The sequence below is a fragment of the Pristis pectinata genome, chromosome 40, assembly GCF_009764475.1.
Source record: "Pristis pectinata isolate sPriPec2 chromosome 40, sPriPec2.1.pri, whole genome shotgun sequence".
NCBI lineage: Eukaryota > Metazoa > Chordata > Chondrichthyes > Rhinopristiformes > Pristidae > Pristis > Pristis pectinata.
Window position 1 is genome coordinate 8,878,761 of NC_067443.1, and position 18,392 is coordinate 8,897,152.

At 51.7% G+C, this 18,392-nt stretch overlaps 1 protein-coding gene across 1 annotated transcript in view; it reads right to left on the reverse strand.

The window, feature by feature from the left end:
• Positions 1-3,100: 3,100 nt before the first annotated feature.
• smg5 (SMG5 nonsense mediated mRNA decay factor) overlaps positions 3,101-18,392 on the reverse strand; it is a 40,381-nt gene continuing 25,089 nt past the window's right edge. The window contains exons 13-22 of the mRNA XM_052045722.1: positions 18,197-18,366; positions 17,436-17,511; positions 16,426-16,601; positions 15,328-15,486; positions 14,985-15,044; positions 13,482-13,641; positions 9,147-9,237; positions 7,425-7,499; positions 6,509-6,647; positions 3,101-5,046 (exon numbers count right to left, since the gene is read on the reverse strand). Of these exons, the coding sequence (XP_051901682.1) occupies positions 4,963-5,046; positions 6,509-6,647; positions 7,425-7,499; positions 9,147-9,237; positions 13,482-13,641; positions 14,985-15,044; positions 15,328-15,486; positions 16,426-16,601; positions 17,436-17,511; positions 18,197-18,366 (1,190 nt within the window). The 3' untranslated portion in view covers positions 3,101-4,962. The remainder of the gene's footprint in view (positions 5,047-6,508; positions 6,648-7,424; positions 7,500-9,146; positions 9,238-13,481; positions 13,642-14,984; positions 15,045-15,327; positions 15,487-16,425; positions 16,602-17,435; positions 17,512-18,196; positions 18,367-18,392) is intronic.

Below are 18,392 nucleotides of genomic sequence, written 5' to 3' on the forward strand. Positions count from 1 at the left end.
CAATCTTTCCCTGTAACTCAACTGAAGACCCGGCAACATTCTAGTAAATCTCCTCTGCACTCTTTCAATCTTACTGATATCCTTCCTATAGTTAGGTGACCAGAACTGCATACAATACTCCAAATTTGGCTTCACCAATGTCTTTTACAACCTCACCATAACATCCCAACTCCTATACTCAGTACTTTGATTTATGAATACCAGGATGCCAAAAGCCTTCTTTACAACCCTGTCTACCTGTGACGCCACTTTCAGGGAATTATGTATATGAACTTCCAGATCCCTTTGTTCCTCTGCACTCCTCAGTGCCCTACCATTTACTATGTATGTTCTACCTTGATTTGTCCTTCCAAAATGCAACACCTCACACAGGTTGGAAATTGCTGGGTGCAAATTGGCTGCAGGTTGGAACACTCAATTTGCACTCAGCAACAGCAAAGTCACGGACAGATCCCCAGCTCCTGTCTCACTCCTTGTTGGATAAACACCGGGTCTCCAACACAAGAGGGAACTCCTTCTGACCTCTTCAAGGACGTGGTCATGGGGGCTCTCATTTTATCATCGTATTAGTTCACACGTCCAGTTGTGACACTCCTTCAGTACTGCCCCTCCCACAGAGCGATGCTTCCTCAGTACCACCCCTCCCACAGCATGATGCTCCCTCAGTACCACCCCTCCCACAGTGGGACCCTCCCTCAGTACCTGCCCCCCCACGGTGTGACACTCCCTGTACCTCCCCTCCCACAGTGTGACACTCCTTCAGTACTGCCCCCCCACAGCGCAACACTCCCTCAGTACTGCCCCCCCCCACTGTAACACTCCCTCAGCACTGCCCCTCTCAATTCAGTCTCCTTACGAATGCAGAATTGCCTTGTTGTTTGTTGGAGGTGGTGCAGAGTTGCCCCAGAGTGAGTGGTCATGGACGAGGACCCGCTGAGGTGGGATGCTTTGCCCTGGATGGATCCAGTCTCTGCAATGCTGTTGGAGCTCCAAGGAATATCCTTCTTATGGGTAAATCATTAAAATCACACTGCTGGTGCTCCCTTCTCAGTCACTAAGAACATGCCCCAAGCTTTAACAAAGATCCATAGGTCAAACCCCCCAAGATTTGAGCTTTAACCCTTCGATGCAGACTCAGTAAGCACCCTATGGTTACAGGATGACAGCCATTCGTTGTAGGGACTCCAAGCTAGTCTCAGTCCTCAATCCAAGGCCCTCAGATTTTCCCCTTGAAGTGGTTCCTCAGCATCACCCCGACAGCATGGCGTGACCCCAGCTCTGCACCTCTGACACTGCGGGGCACCCTCAGCGACTGCAAGTGTTTGCGATTCCCTTTCACAAGTTGATGCAGAGAGGGGATGAGTTTTTAGGGACAGACAGAGTGGTAGGACATTGCCTGGAGAGGATGGGCTCACAATCCACTGGGTGAGCACAAGGTTTGTTGAGGGCAGACACTCAATCTACTTTGTCAACAGGAGGTGACAGGCCTCAACTGAAGGCACCAGGCTTGGCTCACCCCACAATTACCCAACTGACACATGACTGTTAAGTATTGGGGCATTAATACAGCAATAAGATCACGTTCTTCAGGAACCATTCCTCCTGCCTGATGCTGCTGGGAACATAGTTGAGGGATTGGAAATCCAGAATCAGATGCAAATGCACAGGTCTTCAGGAGGTAAAAAATACATCCAACATGGCTTTCAAGCTGATGGCTACCTCAGTGCAAGTGTATATCAAGTTGTGCATGGACAGGGTTAGTTCAGACACTGCACAGGGATGAGATCTACTCCCCTCTAGAGTGTGCATTTGCCAAGGAATTCTGGAAGTGGTGTTTTGTCAACATTCATCCTGCCCAGCTATATGTTCCCAGGGACACCACACAGAGAGATGTTGCCCACTGCAACAAGATTAGCTGGATGGAAGAGCCCTTGGGTCTGCCCTCTGCTGTCTTCCAGTGGAAGGAACCAGCTGTGACCCAAAGTGTTGGTCTGGCACATTCCAAGGAGCTGGACTACCTGCTGAGGATACACTGAAGCTTGGTGAAGCCACCTGAAAGGCTCTGTGGGGAAAGGCGACAGGTTAAGGCCCTTCTGCCTTGGCAGAGTGAGCCATGAAGATTTTATGAAACTATTGGAAAAAAATTACTGGTTTTATAACTGTAAAATGGATTTCTAATGGGTGCTCTACCAGTCAGACAACAGAAGAGGGAAATGTTTTCAGGGCTGTGAGAAAGCAGTGAGTGGGATTAATTGGACAACAACTCTGGGAAGGTACACACTCAGCTGAATAGTTCCCCCTTGGCCATCCTCCACCTGGTGAGGGAGGAAGTGGGTTTAGGGATAGATTGGAGAGGGAGATGTTCAGGTCCGTCCCTGAACCTACGTCACACCTCCCAACTGGTCTCGAGCCACCAAACAGGACACCGATCCATCACGTCAATGACCCTCAGACAATTGAGGACCAGGTGGGTCAAAGGGTGGAAGCCGTGCAGGTAACATTTGTCCATGCCTTCGGGTCCTACACCACTGAAAGTCCCTTCGGCCCACCACACCTGTGCTGACCATCTACACTGATTCCATTTACTTGGACTGTAGCCTTCTAAGCCTTCGTGATTCAAGCGCTTGTCCAGACATTCAAGCATTGTGAGCATACCTGCCTAGGTAGTGCATTCCACAACTCCCTGAGTGTGAAAGTTCCTCCTCAGATCCCCTCAGCCAAAACCTGTACCCTCCAGCTATGGAAAATTTCCCCAGAGCAGAGCTTCTGTGGCCTCAGTATAACATGCCTTCTGGTAACAGCCCCTTCTGGAGGGAGGGAATCAGCTGTGCCCAAAGGTTTGCCAACTGCCAACATTTCACGGTGCCCCTGCTGAGGACACACAAACCTAGGTGGGGGCCACCCCAAAGGCTCTGGAGGGAAAGGCCAGTTAAAGGTCAGAGCAGTGCAGTGCTCTCTCATCACTATTAGCCACAAACTATTAGCACACAGATCCATACTCCAGTCTACGCAGTGCAAGAACCGATAATCTGCCACAGGGTGAGAGAACAAACACGTGCAGAGGCACAGAAACAAACTGCTAAGGAGTCACATGTTCCTTTCCCACAATAATTCCAAGCCTTTATTGCCTTTTCTCTACTGGAATTGAAAGGTTTCTTGAATTTTCTTTTAAATTACGTTTGAGAAACACTTTTGAATCATCTTTTGTTTTCACAAGAAAAATGAAATGATACTTGAGAACACATTGAATGCAGCGCAGTGTGGGGCATGGGTAACTTCTGACCAAATCCACCCAAGTGCCCCCCTTAACCCCAGCACTGCTTCAGCTGTCAGCATCCTGCAGGGAGCTCTGACCCCCAACTCTCACAGTAAGCTCCCAAACATCAGCCACACTCCAGTTACATACGTCACAACAGCAGGGCAACACCAAGCAACAGTGAGCACAAAGAAACACAAACCAGGTGGCAGTAGTACCCCACTGAGCCCCCTTCCCAGTGATCCGTCCCTCCCCTCTCCCCAAACCCACCCTGTCTCCAGAGCCCCACAAACCCCTCTCCACCTCCCTCCCCCCATCTACAAACTCTCCTCACTCACCCTGAGATTTACAGAGCCCAGCTCCCCTGTTTTTGTTGGCTCCACACTCTGGACCAAGGGTGTGAATGGGCCATTAACATTCCTGAGTAGGGGTGAGGGAAGGTTGGGTGTGAGGCTTGGTGCATCTCCCAACAGCAAAGGGAGTCGCCTGTTTTAGGGTGGAATTTGCTTCAGGGAAACAGAATCCCCAAACTGCTGAAAGATTGGCCTTTGATCCAGGTTACAGCAACAACCAATGTACAGCCACAACACCAGCACCAAGTAACCGAGGCCCCCTTCAGTGAACAGCCAGGAATCAGGAGGTGAGTGGGATTGGGGGGCTGGGAGGGGAGGGAGGCCATCTCTCTCATTTCAGGAATCAGGTTCTGGAGACACGGGACCTACTGGTCCACAGATAGAGGAACTGAGATAGCTCCTCTTCCCGACTGGAAGGAAGCAGGGATGAGTTCTGGAGGAATTTCACAGGGATTTTGGGTGCAGGAACGCCCAGGAAATCCTTGGCCTGCATGATGTAGCAGAACCGGGGCATCAGGCAGGATGGGGGAACACTGTTGGCAAGGGCAGAGGCAACAGAAAGGTGAATGGACCACCTCCTCCGTCACATTTCTCCTCCCTCCAAAACCCTTCCCTTACCCTCAGCCCCTCCCTCTCCTTCACCCACCGTCTCCTCCCCACACCCCTCTCCCTCATGCAAGTATATTCCCCTCTCCCCTCCCCCAACACCCAGGAAGTGGCTGCACCAGACCCCAGTGAGTAGCATTGCCCGGGCAACTGATGGGAGGTTTGGGGGGTGGGGGAGGTTTGTCCTGCCAGCGGGCAGGTTCCAACCTCCGGCATGTCAGAGGGAGACTCCTGGCCTGAAGGTGAGGGGGAGAGAGACCACCGGGAATGGGAGGGGCTCTGTCTACAGAGGGCAGGCAGGGAGAGGTGGAGGAGGAATCGCCGAGGGGCAGGGGTTCTGATCAATCTCTGCCCACTTCCAGGGCCCAGGAGGGGAGATGGCAGCTCCACGCCACTGCAGCAGAGGGACCAGGCACTTGGCCGAGACTCATGCCACAAGGGCTCCTTCCCTGCAGCCTCTCCCACCTCCTACACCATTTCTCTGCAGGGGTCTGTATTTAAAACCAGGGGCAGAATATCCAGCCTTTACTCCACCCTTTACATTGCGTATTTTTAAAAAAAATTTCCCTCACAGGTGCTGAGTTTCTGCTCGATTTTCGTGCCACGTAGATTCGGGCTTCGGGTCACGATGAACACCACAGCAGTCCAGCCAGCTTCCCTCAGGCACCTCTGCCGTGTGTGCGCGGTTTTGTTTTTGTCTGAAGACGTTCTCCCGAGGTTGTGACCCCTAGTTCGCTGCCTCCACCTTCAGCCCATCTCTTTCCACTGTCTGTAGAAGTCCAGGATGTTTCTGACATCCACACCAGAATTGTGTGCCGCTTGTAGTGCAGCCTGGGATACAGGGATAATTATCCAATGTATTAGATCAACAACACTTCCACTTGTTCCCTCTCACCTTGCGTTCAGCCCTTCCCTGCCGCCCACCTCTCCAATCCCCCACAACCTCCCCTCCTTTCACATGTCTCCCGATTTTGGGCAGCACAGTGACACAGCCAGTAGAACTGCTGCCTCAGCGCCAGAGACCCAGGTTCGAACCCGACCTCCGGCACTGTCTGTGTGGAGTTTGCATGTTCTCCGTGACCTGTGTGGGTTTCCCCTGGGTGCTCCGGGTTCCTCCCACATCCAAAACACATGAGAGTCGGTGGGTTAATTGACCGGGGGGGTTGGGGGGTGAGTGGGGAGAATAAAATGGAACCAGCGTAAATGGGTGGCTGATGGTCAGCAGGGACTGTGTGGGCCGAAGGGCCTGTTTCTATGCTGTACCTCTCCACTTCCATCGCTGCCATTGGTGGTCGTGCCTTCAGCTGCCTGAATCCCCAAGCTCTGGAATTCCTTCCCTAAACCTCTACGTCTCTCCTTTCCAACACTCCTCCTTGACAGAGCCTTTGCTGGTACTTGTGATAATTGTGGATTGTTGTCAATTTCTGTAAAGCACCTCCAGACCTTTGTGTAACCGCACTGTAGATCCCAGTGCTTTTACTTTGCCTTGACTGCAGCTCTATACTGAAGTCTCCATTTAACATAGGAACTAGTTTCCAGCCCAGCTCCAGTGTCCTGCAGGAAGTCCCGAGCATCTGAACCAGCCTGCCTACAAGACCCTCCCTTCTGCTGTCAGTGTGTTAACCGTATCAGTGGTCTACATTTGTAACAGCCCCTGTTAACATGCTACAAATACCTCTGTCAGCAAGGTATAATTGCACCGTGAAACATTTACATAGTAGTTCCCACAATGAGGGAGCTCACAGGATTTTATAACTGAACAATGAGGATCGCTTTAAATGGGACATGAAGTCCAACGTCCAACAGCCCAATGCGTCATCTTCCGACCACTGCCCCGGGCAATGCACAGGAGTAGGGCATCACTGTACTCAGTTGAAGCTGGGTTCTGTAGTATCAGGGGGCTGAAGGGCCTGTTTCCGTGCTTTATCTACGACTCCCACCATGTGAACCCAATGGATTCAAAGGATTCTGACCTAATGCAGGCAAATGGGATGTGTAGATGGACAAAAGGGTGAGCATGGACATAGTGGGCCAAAGGGCCTGTTCCTGTACTACTATCACCCTAGCACTTTCCTCTGTACATGATCCACTCACTGTCCACTCAGGTGGTGTTCAGTTCCTGGAGACTGTGCCATCAGACAGTGGGACCACAACTGACCAATTCACCCACATCGTCTCCACAAACCTTCAGCCTCCCTCACACCTCTGAGGCACAACAGCCTTCCCCACCCAGACCTGCATCACCAGCGTTACATGGAGAGTGCGAACACAAGCCTTGTACGGGGCAGGTTACCTGCACATTACTAGAGAGCGATCCAGGATCATCCGGGGAGAATTCTGTCAGGATGGTGACCATCCCTGCCACCTCTTCCTCACCAGTGCCCTGAGACACCGTCAGTTGCTTGCAGCTGTCCAGGATTTTATACAGGTGCCTGTAAGGACAAGGTGCTTTAATGGACAAGCTGCGATACCCTGCTCACTGTCTGTGTCTAACCCTGCAGTGAGATAAATACCCCAGTGGGCAGCACAGCTGCTGCCTCTCAGCACCAGAGACCCAGGTTCGATCCCAACCTCGAGCCCCGACTGTGCAGGGTTTGTAAGTTCTCTCTGTGACCACATGGGATTCCCCTGGGTGCTCTGGTTTCTTCCCACATCCCAACGACCTGCAGGTCGGTGGGTTAATTGGCTGCTGTACACTGGTAGAACCTGGGGAGATGGAGGAGAACGTGGGGAGCATAAATGGGTGGGAGGTGGTCGCAACACTGCTGGTGGGTCGGACCTGTTTCAGAGGCATATGATTATGTGGCTCCAGGACTCTGTCCCAGCTGGGACTGTGACTGAGAAAATGTACGACATCCTCACCTTGCCAACAGCAGGCTCTGGGATTGAATCTGACTGTAGAGACCCAGACACATCATGGAATGCCAGAGCCAAGACAATAAAAGAGCAAACTCCCCACCAGTCTTTGGTCAACCACGCTCTAGAGGAGATTTGCTCTAGACCATTAATCGAGGCCAGATACAAGTCTGTGAAGGACGTAATGCGGTTGGTCTAACAGGAGTCAGGAAGTGAGCTTGTGTGGATGTTGGCCCATGCCAACTACAGATGGATCTCCTCCCGCAGAAGCTGAGTGGTGATAAGCTGCCTTCCCAGTTACAGGGAGGGTGGGGTGGGGGCTGGACTGTGAGCCGGACTCAGCGGGGCCTTACCATGCATCCAGATCCTGTCTCTTCAGCTTGTGCCGGTCCACAGCCCTGCCAGTGTCCCGCTGGCAGCGGATGTAACTGCCACAGAAACAGATGTCAGTCCAATCCAAAGCATCTGCATGCTCGCTGCGTTAAAAATAATCTATACCCTATTCACAGAAGATGATCAATCCCATTCTACATCCATCCACCTTTATATTGGGAAATGGCTACGGAAAGGTCTCATTTCAAGTACAACACCTTGCTGTAGAATTGTGGTTAGTTTCCCCCCCCCCCCCCCCCCCCCCCCCCCCATCCTCCAACTCAGCATCCCTCAATCAAACTGTTCCCCAAACTGTCCTACCATTTGAAGGAGAAATAGCTGAACATAATAATAAATCACAGCTGCATCCTCTGATCGGATCAAACTGCCTTCGATCGCTCCTTCACCCGAGAAGCGCACCAGGGTGTGACCGAGGTGAGTGGTATAAATCACAACTCGGTTTCACCCATTGCTTACAGTGTAACACCTCGACATACAGGCACGTCAATCCTAGATTCCAGCCAGTAACTTACCCCTAAGGCATCAGCTATTCCATACATTAAACTTGCCAAGCTCCTAGGTCAGATCCCAGCTTCCAGCTCACCGGAGTTCTATTCTACCCCCATCCACTCCCCACTTAAAAAGTATCTGATTAGATTGCAGCCAATAACTCATTCCCTGGTATTGATTATTCCATATAAAAAGTCAACTAATCCCACCATCTGATGAGACATACATGGATACGATAGCGTAGATCCCTCAGGCTGGAGGGCATTCAGGATTGGGATAAGGGGAAAAGTATTCACTCAGGCCGGTGAATCTTGGAAACCGTTCCCCTCAAGGAGCTGGAGATGGTCATGGAGAGTTTTCAAAGTTGAAACAGTGGATTCTGAGAAACTCCATGGACATGGGGCTCAGGCACGAAAGGTAAATCTTATTGAACAAAGGAGCAGACTTGACAGGCTGAATGGCGACAGTGCGGGGGAGCAGGGGTGGGGGGCAACCTTATAGAGGTTCATAAAATCATGAGAGGCATAGATAGAGTGAAAGGTCAGTCTTTTTCCGTCAGGGTAGGGGAGTCTAAAACAAGGGTACAGATTTAAGGTGAGAGGGAAAAGGTTTAAAGGTGAACCTGAGGAACAAGTTTTTCCACACAGAGGGTGGTCTGTCTATGGAACGAGCTGCCAGAGGAAGTGGTTGAGGCAGGAACATTAACACATTTGAACAGGAACACGGACAGGGAAGGTTTAAGGGATATGGGTCAAACGCAGGCTCAGTTAGGCACCTCAGTCAGCATGGATGAGTTGGGCTGAAGAGCCTGTTTCGATACTAGCTTATCACTAGTATATCGATATGACTAGCAGACAAATGAATGAAACAAAGGGGACAAGGATCAAGAGTGATGTGAGGAAAAGGTGATTGGAATCGGGAATGCGCGGACTTCAGATGTGGAGGCAGGTTCTACTGAGACGGGGGAAACTGGACATCTCAAGAGGCTGCAGAAGAGGTGGAACTAGAGAGGGGTTGTGGTATAGACTCAGTGTGGACACAATGGGCTGAAGAGCTTTCTGTGTGTAACCATTTCATGATTGCAAGTCCTCCTGGGCAGAGATTCAGTTTTAAGGGACAAGGGTAGGAGTATAGTAGTCTAATACCGTCTGCCCCAGCTCTAGCTCCTGCCCACCCACGAGACGGCTCCCTACCGGTTTCCCTTCTTGAACTCAGATTCCAGGAATCGGATGGCGTCACGTGCTCCTGAATTTTCTTTCTTCAGGAAATCCAATCCATCAATCACTGCCAGGAAGATAACAGGATGGCAGTGAATAGTCAGTCTCTTCTAGCATATGCACTCTGAGCTCTGTGGCTCAATGGATGCAGCATCTCGAGAATAACACCTGGTAAACACACTGGGGCACGGGACAGGCACAGGGTGAATCACCCTCTACACTATCCCATCACACACTCCCAGGGTCAGACACAGAGTGGAGCTGTTCTGATCGAGCTGGGAGAAACCAAAAGAAAACCGTTGGGATAAGGTTGTCCTGAAACATCAGAGGTGCAGCAGGACTCCTGACCACCTTAGTGAGTGGCTGTTCCAGTGTGGGGGCTTCTTTTCAAGTTTTTCCACTGTTGGGACTGTGTTTGTTGGTGGCTCCTAACTGTGCAGTTCTCTCGTTGCGGCGATTAGCATTTTGCCAGAAACTGTTTTACTCCTACGGTAGGGAGGGAATCATCGTTTTTCCCACTGACATTGGAGGAGCCCCCTCCCTCGTCATGTCTCCCCATTGGCATGGGTGTAAGAGTATTCTTTGGATGTCTCGACCCTTTGTGGCCTTGGAATTTTTCAGGACTGGCGAAGCTCTTCCTGGCATTGGAAGTAACTGGCATCTTGCCAAGAGCCATCGAGTGTGGGGTGCTTCCAACTGCCACAACAATAAAAGATTCCTTTCCATCGCGCTGTCTCATTAGGAAAGTTTAAGCTGGGGCTGCCAGTGATATCATCCAGCTTTTTGTGGGGCTCCACAACCTCGAGGCGGCCGGACTGACGGGATCTGCTAACGCAGTAGGACCTAGGGGAGCAGCGAGAAGTTCTGAACTGTTCCATCTCGGAACACCACTGCTACCTAGACTTTGGCAGCGTTTCTTCTATTGTTTTCGTTCTGCTTCGGACTGTAGTGCCACCATGCCGGATTGGGCACCTGGGAGTGGTGGATTTCCAAGGGACTATGCAAAAGCAACTGCCTATATCCCCTCAGACAGCACCCTGTTTCGGTCGGTAGAGCTCAAGCGTGTGGTGCAATGCATTTTGCCCCCTGGACTAACCTTGGAAGCGAATTCGGAGGCCATGAGAACTTGGTTGGTATGGTAGCCTCTGAAAAGGAGTTCGGAAAGGTGGTGTTTTACACTGCAGACCGATGACCTGGTGCATCGGGCCTCAGTAGGGGGCTGATGGTGGACAAGACTTTCCTGCAGCTGGAGCTGGTGACTGCTCCCACACAGCGGATTGCCCTTGGACACATCAGGCTCTTTATTCCTAGTGAGGCCCTCCTTCCCCATCTTGCCCTCTTGGGATAAGTATGGTTCAAGATCACTGCCATCTGGCACAAATTCAAGCGTTGCACCCTCCGCACCATTATCTCTTTCCGATGCCAGCTGTTTATGCAGTTGGCCCGGGAGGAGGACGTTGAGGGCCAGTTTACTGTGCGGTACGAAGGGGGAAGCCACCAGGTGTACTGGAGCTCTGACCGTCCATGGTGCCATGCGTGCGGGGACATGGGGCACTTTTGAAGGGACCGTCCCAACTCCCAGCCCAAGGTTTCCACCTCTGGCACAACTGTCCCCACTCCCACTTCCCCTCTCCCTGTGAAACAGGTGGGAGAGCCTGAGCCTAGCGTGGGGAGAGATGGGGAGGAGCTGGCGCGGAGCAGGAAGGTGAGGAAAAAGAGCAAGCACCCGGGGAAGCAGAGCTCACGCCTGCCCCTGCGCCTCATACCGGGGATCCCACTTGCCCTGAGAGTCAGCAGCGGTCTGTGGGGAGTGCACGGGTGGAAGGGGTGATGATAACTGGGGCTGCCGGGGAACCAGTGGTCTCTCCAGCCTAAAGAGAAGGCGTCTCTCTCCTGGTGGGGTGGAGAGCGCAGATGTGCGGGAGTCAGAGGAAATTCTTTTGACAGTGACATAATAGATATCCTCTCCCCTCCCCATAGGTCCCCATTAATACCCATGGAGGAGATTCAGGAGTTTACTCTGACCTCTGAAGGTGTGAAGCATCGGCCTAAATTAGCCTCCCTACACTGGGATAGCATACCGAGGCTGGTAAGGTAACTGCATGTTGCTCTTAGACAGAGGGGAAGGTGGTGACCGGGAATAATAGGTGCCAGCTTAACACTTTCCTGGATGACTTAAAAGAGGGGCATCAGGGCTAGAAGTGACCTCACTCCTTCGGAGGGTAGGGGGTCACCAGGTGGCTCTGGCACCACTCAAGCCCGCAGGGCAAAGAGCAGTCGCGTTCTTTCTGGAGGTCGCAAGGTGAAGAGAGGATCCGCTCTCACTGGGACTGGGAAGGGTGCTGAGGCCTAGTGTGCTCCTGACGTGAGATTCACCAGAGCTAGCCTTAATGTGAACAGTACCAGGGGTTCTCACCACAGGTTCAATACTCTCTCAGTCATCAGGGAAGGGAGATATGCAGTGTCTCCTGCAGGAAACCCACACCATCCCAGGAGATGAGTCCACCTGGCTCCTGGAGTGGTAGGGAGGGGTCTACGTAAGTCACCTCAACTCCACCTCTATAGTGGGATGGCGATTTCCAACCGGAAATCGTGACAGTTCAGGATGTTGTTCCCAGCCGCTTGCTCCACCTCGCCATGCGCCTGGACGGTGTGCCGCTGTACTTTGTCAACGTGTACGCCCCCAGGTGCGGGGTGCTGCAGACGGGCCTCTTCCGTCAGGTGTCCACCTTGCTCGGCTCCATTGACCCCGGGGACTGCATCATCCTCGGGGGGAGATTTCAACTGCACCCTCGAGGAGGCCTGCTGCTCTGGTCTCCAGTGCGACCCGGCGTCGGCAAAGACATTGAAGGAGCGAGTGGCTCCTTTGACTTGGTGGACACCTGGCAGAACCTATACCTTGACTTTAGCAGCTTCGAGGAGGTCTAGAGGGGGAGGACACTCTCATAGACCAATTGTACATTTCCCGGGAGTACGTCTCCCGTGTCTTGGTGGCCTCCATGCAGCCAGTGCCGTGCTCAGACCACCACCTCGTGTGGGTGTAGTTCACTCTGCTGCGCATGTGGGTGGGGTCCATGTACTGGCACTTTAATAACTAGCTGCTGGAGGACGGCCAACTCCGAGATTCATTCAGAGCATTCTGGACTGCCTGGAGGGAGAAACAGGAGGACTTCTGCTCCCTAAGGCTATGGGGGGATGTGAGCAAAGCCCACATCCGGTTTCTATGTCAGCAGTACACTAGGGGTCGACCAAGGGGCAGGACTCTGAGATCAGGCAACTTGAGAGGGAGCTGCTTGACTTGGAGTCTTGTCTTGGTCTGACCACTGGGGACCAGAGCCTGGGGTGGAGGCCGCTGCACAGGGTGGTGCCCTGCAATAAGTTTATTGGTTTGTACACAGATCTCCCAGCCGACTGTCACTTCTGTAGGCTACAGGTGACCGTGTACCATATGTACATGGAGTGTGCGAGGTTGCAAACCCTTTTTGCATCTCTGTGGGGGCTGCTCCTCGCCTTCTGGTTTCACTTTAGTCCCACCCTATTTATTTGCGGTCATCCAGTAAGGAAGGGGGGCAAGGCGGGCTGAGGATATCTTGGTAAACTTGCTCCTGGGGCTGGCTAAGATAGCTATCCGTGGGTCCTGGAAGCAGATAGCATAAGGTGCTGCCCGGACGGACTGCCCAGGGATGTTCCGGGGTTATGTCCGTGCCTGGGTAACTGTGGAGATGGAATGTGCAGTGTCCATGGGTACCATGGAGGCGGTCCGAGACCATTGGGCACCGCAGGGGATAAGCACCATCCTTGGTAGAGATGGGAATATTTTAATATAGTTTAGTTTGTGTTAGTGACTGCGTTAATCACCATTATTGTCTGTGTTTGTTGTAATTTTGTAGATTATATTTTGAAATAAAGGTAATTAAAAAAAGGGTCAGACACAGTGAAGCTCCCTCTACACCATCCCATCACACACTCCTATACTGTTAGCAATTAAACTCCCCTAATCTGTGCTATTGGATCTTACTGAACAATGGTGCAGCCTCAACCGGCCGAATGGCCGACAGCCGCTCATGACTGTTCCCTTGACAGACGAGCAGAGGACTGGAGGTCACGTATATAAAACCGAGGGGATCACGGCCCTTAAGGTGTGCGACTGGAAGGCTGGAGGAGCTGATTTTTGAGATGTTACGATGATACAAGCCCTGCTGTTCCCTCTCCAGTTGGAGGTTCAGCCTCTACACGAGTCACCAAGTATTTTAATTTAAACAATTTGACGGATATAGGGAAGGAAACGAAGATGGAACTCGGGGTACCGACCTGTGCGTGGAATGATGATGATGAATCGGCTGCTGTTGGCCAGGTGCCTGATGTTGGCCAGCTGTTGGCAGATGGCTTGTGTGTTGGGAATCAGGTACGGAGACAATGTGGACTGGCTCTTCGGCTGCTGCAGGCTGCCTTCCAACTGAGACACTTCCAGCTGAGGGGGTGGGGGAGGGAAGAGAGCGAGAGAGAGAGAGGGGGGGTGGGGGCAGGAGGGAGAAAAGAAGCCAGGGAGAGGGCAGAGCAGCAAGAAGAAAAAATGTGAAGAAATTATTGAGACATCCTTTATCTTTCTCACCCCAGAGATTTCAGCCTGTAACCCAAACCCAGTTGATCCTTCCACAGATGCTACCTGACCTGCTGAATATCTCCAACACTCATGGAATCTTGCTGTGCAGAAACCAGTTGTCAAGTTACCCACACTGACACAAGAAAGTGTCCAGGGATGCCCCACGATTGTGAAATACCCTCTCAGCAGGTGAAAGACTTTCATTCTGTATCCGCTCCCACCTAACATGAGGAGCTTTTGATGTTTCTGGGCTCGTCCTCGATGGAGTTCAGAAGGATGGGAGGGGGACCTCATTGAAACCTACTGGATGCTGAAAGGCCTGAATAGAGTGGGTGTGGAGAAGATGTCTCCATCAGTAGGAGAGTCTAGGATCCAAAGGCACAGACTCAAAATAAAGGGACATCCCTTTAAAACTGATGAGAAATTTCTTCAGCCAGAGGATGGTGAATCTGTGGAATTCGCTGCTACAGACGGCCATGGAGGCCAAGTCATTGGGTGAATTTAAGGCAGAGATTGATAGGTTCTTGATTGGTAAGGGGATTAAGGGTTACGGGAAGAAGGCAGGAGAATGGGGTTGAAAAGAAAATCAGCCATGATTGAATGGTGCAGACTTAATGGGCAGAATCTGCTCCTATACCTTATGGTCTTACAAAATAAAGAGCTGACTGCAGGGCTTTGTCAGATGAGGGAGCCCCATGTCCCCGAAGTGGGGAGGGAGTGCCCTGTGTCTCTTGGATAAATATACAAGGCTCCAAGGCTAACGTTTCAGACACAGGAGAGGTCTCCTCCTGCTCTGGTTATTATAACTTTGCTGTCTGTGGCAGCTTCATCTGCACGATGTAATTACACTTAAGCAAAACAACTAAATTTTTTAGGTGCCACACCAAGATGCTGGAGGCAGTCAGTGGGTCAGGCAGCATCTACAGGAAGAAACTGACAGTCAACGTTTCATCTGTCCATTTCCCTCCTCAGATGCTGTCTGACCCACTACGTTCCTTCAGCATCTTGTGTTCCCCCAGATTCCAGCATCTGCAGACTCCTGTGTCTTCAAGTACTTTAGGGTTGCTTGGAGCTGGCGACTGAACAATTCGGATCTGATGTACGTGGCTCTCGGCTGCTCTCTGCTGGCTGACACACAGTACTGCAGCAGGACATGTCTACTCCTCACCATCAACCCCCCGCCCTGTCTGACCCGCGAGGTGCCCACTTACCTGGAGACGGAGCTGGGCCATGTCCCGCATCAGACGATTTCTACGAGCCTCCTCCTCGGCCTGGAGTTAAATACACAAAGGCAAATCACTCTCCCTGTTAGCGCAAAATCAGGCAGCTTGTAGCAGGGAGCACAGCGTTACATATACACAATGGGTCGTCGTGGCGTACAGAGCATCGCGTGTGATTAAAGCCTCACAGAGCGTTATATATAACAGGGACGGAGTACAGAGCATCAGTGTGATTGAAGCCCCACTGAGTGTTATATACAACAGGACAGGGACGGAGTACAGAGCATCGAATCTGATTAAAGTCTCGCTGTGTTGGGATTGTGTGACAACTCACCATTCGGAACTGGGCTTGTGCCTGCTCCATCAGCGTCTCCTCCTCACACTGGTTGATGCTGATGAAGATTCCCAGCTCCCGGTTGTACTGCAGAACGTTCTTCTGGAGCCGGGTCAGGAAGTGCCCGAAGCTTCGGATGCAGCAGATACGTACCATGGACTGCAGGGGAGAGAGTAGGGAGAAGGTGGGAGGCCATGCAGGAGGACGGTGGCAGGACGACAGGAGTACCCACCCACCCGACACCGCGCGACACTCGGCTCAGCGCTGACTGGCCCAAATCAGCACAGATGTACAGCCATGGTGAAGGCAGACATCCCCACTGCCAGCATAATGAAAGACCCCAACCACCCCGGATATTCTCTCTTCTCCCCCCTCACATTGGGCAGAAGATACAAAAACCCAAAAGCATGTACCACCAGGCTCAGGGACAGCTTCTATCCCACTGTTATAACACTACTGAATGGTCCCCTAGTACAATAAGATGGACTCTCGCCCTCACAATCTACCTCGTTACAGCTTTGCATCTTAGTCTACCTGCACTGCACCTTCTCAGTAACTGTAACACTTCATTCTGTTATTCTTCTCCCTTGTACTACCTCAATGCACTGATGTGAATTAGTGTATTAAATATACTTAAGACATAGATTGATTTTTGCATAGTAGAGGGATTAAGGGTTATGGGGTAAAGGCAGGTAGGTGGAGCTGAGTCCATGGTCAGATCAGCGAGGATCTTACTGAATGGCAGAGCAGGCTCGATGGGCCAGATGACCTCCTCCTGCTCCTATTTCTTGTGTTATGTCCGTGTCAGTGAATGATCTGTGTGGATGGCACACAAAACAAAGTTTTTCCACTGTACCTCGGTACATGTGACAATAACAATTTTGTTTACCATTGGCGTTAACTCTCACCTGCAAACCCGTCCTTCCCCTCGCTGCCTCCAAGCTTCTTTACAGAAACTTCCTTTGACATCAGCTAGACCCAGTTCTGATCTTCCAATCTGCTTCTTCCCCCACAGATGCTCCCTGACCTGCTGAGCATTTCTAGCATTGTGTATGTCACCAGAACCCTACAGTATGCCCAGTTCTCCCACTCCCTCACCTCCTCCAGCGTGTTTGCAGCCAGGCTGATCTGCTCCACCCCGAGCTTCCGATGCGCAGTCCTGAGAACAGGAAGGTAGCGGAGGGCCATATCTTCCGGAAGCAGCACAACCTGGGCCAGATCCGGCTCCTCACAGTGGTTCAGCTGCTGGGCGATCTCATCGCTGATGCATATACCTGGAGTTTAGGGTGGGGTGTGGGAGGGGGAAAATTAGAAGAGGGCAGAGAGACCAGGGGAATCAAGAGGTGCACAGAATATATTCAGCTAAAGCAGCAGAGAAACGGAGCATCCGATGTCAGCGCGGCACTGCCACCACATGTATGCCAGTGACCTCCATCTCATGGTGTTTCCGACTACCGCCAACCTTCAGTAATGCCAGTCTTACCCGATAGAACAGTACAGCACAGGAACAGGCCCTTCAGCCCAATGTCTGTGCTGAACACGATGCCGAATTAAATCCAATCCCTTCTGCCTGTACTGTATGTGATCCATACCCCTCCATATTCCTGTGTCTATATAAAAGCCTCAAACACCATTATCCTATCTTCTACCCTGGCAGCCCTGTCCAGGCACCCACCGTGTAAAAAAAAATTATCTTGCACATCTCCTTTAAACTTCCCCCCTCTCACCTTAAATGCATGCTCTCTACCCTGGGAAAAAGATTCTGACTGTCTACCCTATCTATGCCTCTCAATTTTATCGTCTTCCTCAGTTTGTCCAACCCCTCCTTATAGCTCATTAATCTAGGCAGCATCCTGGTGAACCTCTTCTGTATCCTCTCCCAAAGCCTCCATAAGCAGAACTGCACACAATGAGAGACTTTGAAATTCTTGCCCAAGAAAGCTGTGGAGGCTGAATCCTCACATGCATTTAAAGCTCAGATAGAGAAACATTTAATCAATAACGGAACCAAAGGTTACGGAGAGGATGGGATAACGGATGAGGGAACATTGGTGCAGCCACGACCTCAATGAGTAGCAGAGCAAGCTTAGGGAGCCCAAAGTACACACCTGGTTCTCTCATCTTCCTTCCTTCCGGCAACATGTTCAGCAGTACTGACAGGCGATTCCACAGGCTCTGAGAGCTCTGCAAGAGACAAGGGAGGGGGGAGGGGTCAGATCGCACACGCAATGAAGCAGCTCAAGCCCAGAGCCGTCCATTGCGAGTCTGGGCAGAAAGATGAGGAGAATCAGCAAGCAGGGATTGCAGGGGCCACTAGGGAAGGTGACTGCAGTGGGGGAGATGTCGCCCATTTGATTAAACCCGCTTGGAGCTTCCACTACTCACCAGCACATCAATTCAACAGACAGACATAGGTGACCGGACACTGGGTCAAACAGAAAGGCCTCCTAACAGAGTGGGAATTGGCGGTTGGAGTTTGGAGGGATTCCAGAGCTCACGGCCCAAGTAGCTGGAGGGACGACAGAGCTTTGGAAATCAGGAAAATTCCCTGGGATAGCAGGTGGAAGGATGGGAGATTAGATTGATCTCTGCTGTTAACGGCAGGATGTGGGAATCTCTGCAGAGGGAGATTTCTACTGGAAGGACACGGATGGAATTCTACTGGGCATAATGGAAAGTTGCTACATTGAAAGAGTCCATTCTGAAGCAGTGGTCTTGAACACCCACAGGGTCCCCAGTGCCCACACCCATGGAGGTCCCATCATCAGCACTGAATGGCTGTGTAAAAGCAGAGGTTGCAGCAGGCTGGGTGGGGGGTGGGGGGGTTGCGGGTAAGGGGAGGAAGACTTCCCACTCAGTGGCCTCACACCTGCGCACACATGAGGATGATGTCCGTGTTGGTGCGCAGCCAGTCTAGGAAGACCTTGACGGTGGTCAGCAAGCCCTCGTTGGACAGGATCTCCAGCTTCTCCAGCGGGGTCTTCTCCCTCTGCAGTGATTTGTTGCTGGTGTCACTGGCCTCTGAATCAGAGCCGGTGTCTGCAGGAGAGACAAACCATTAGCCA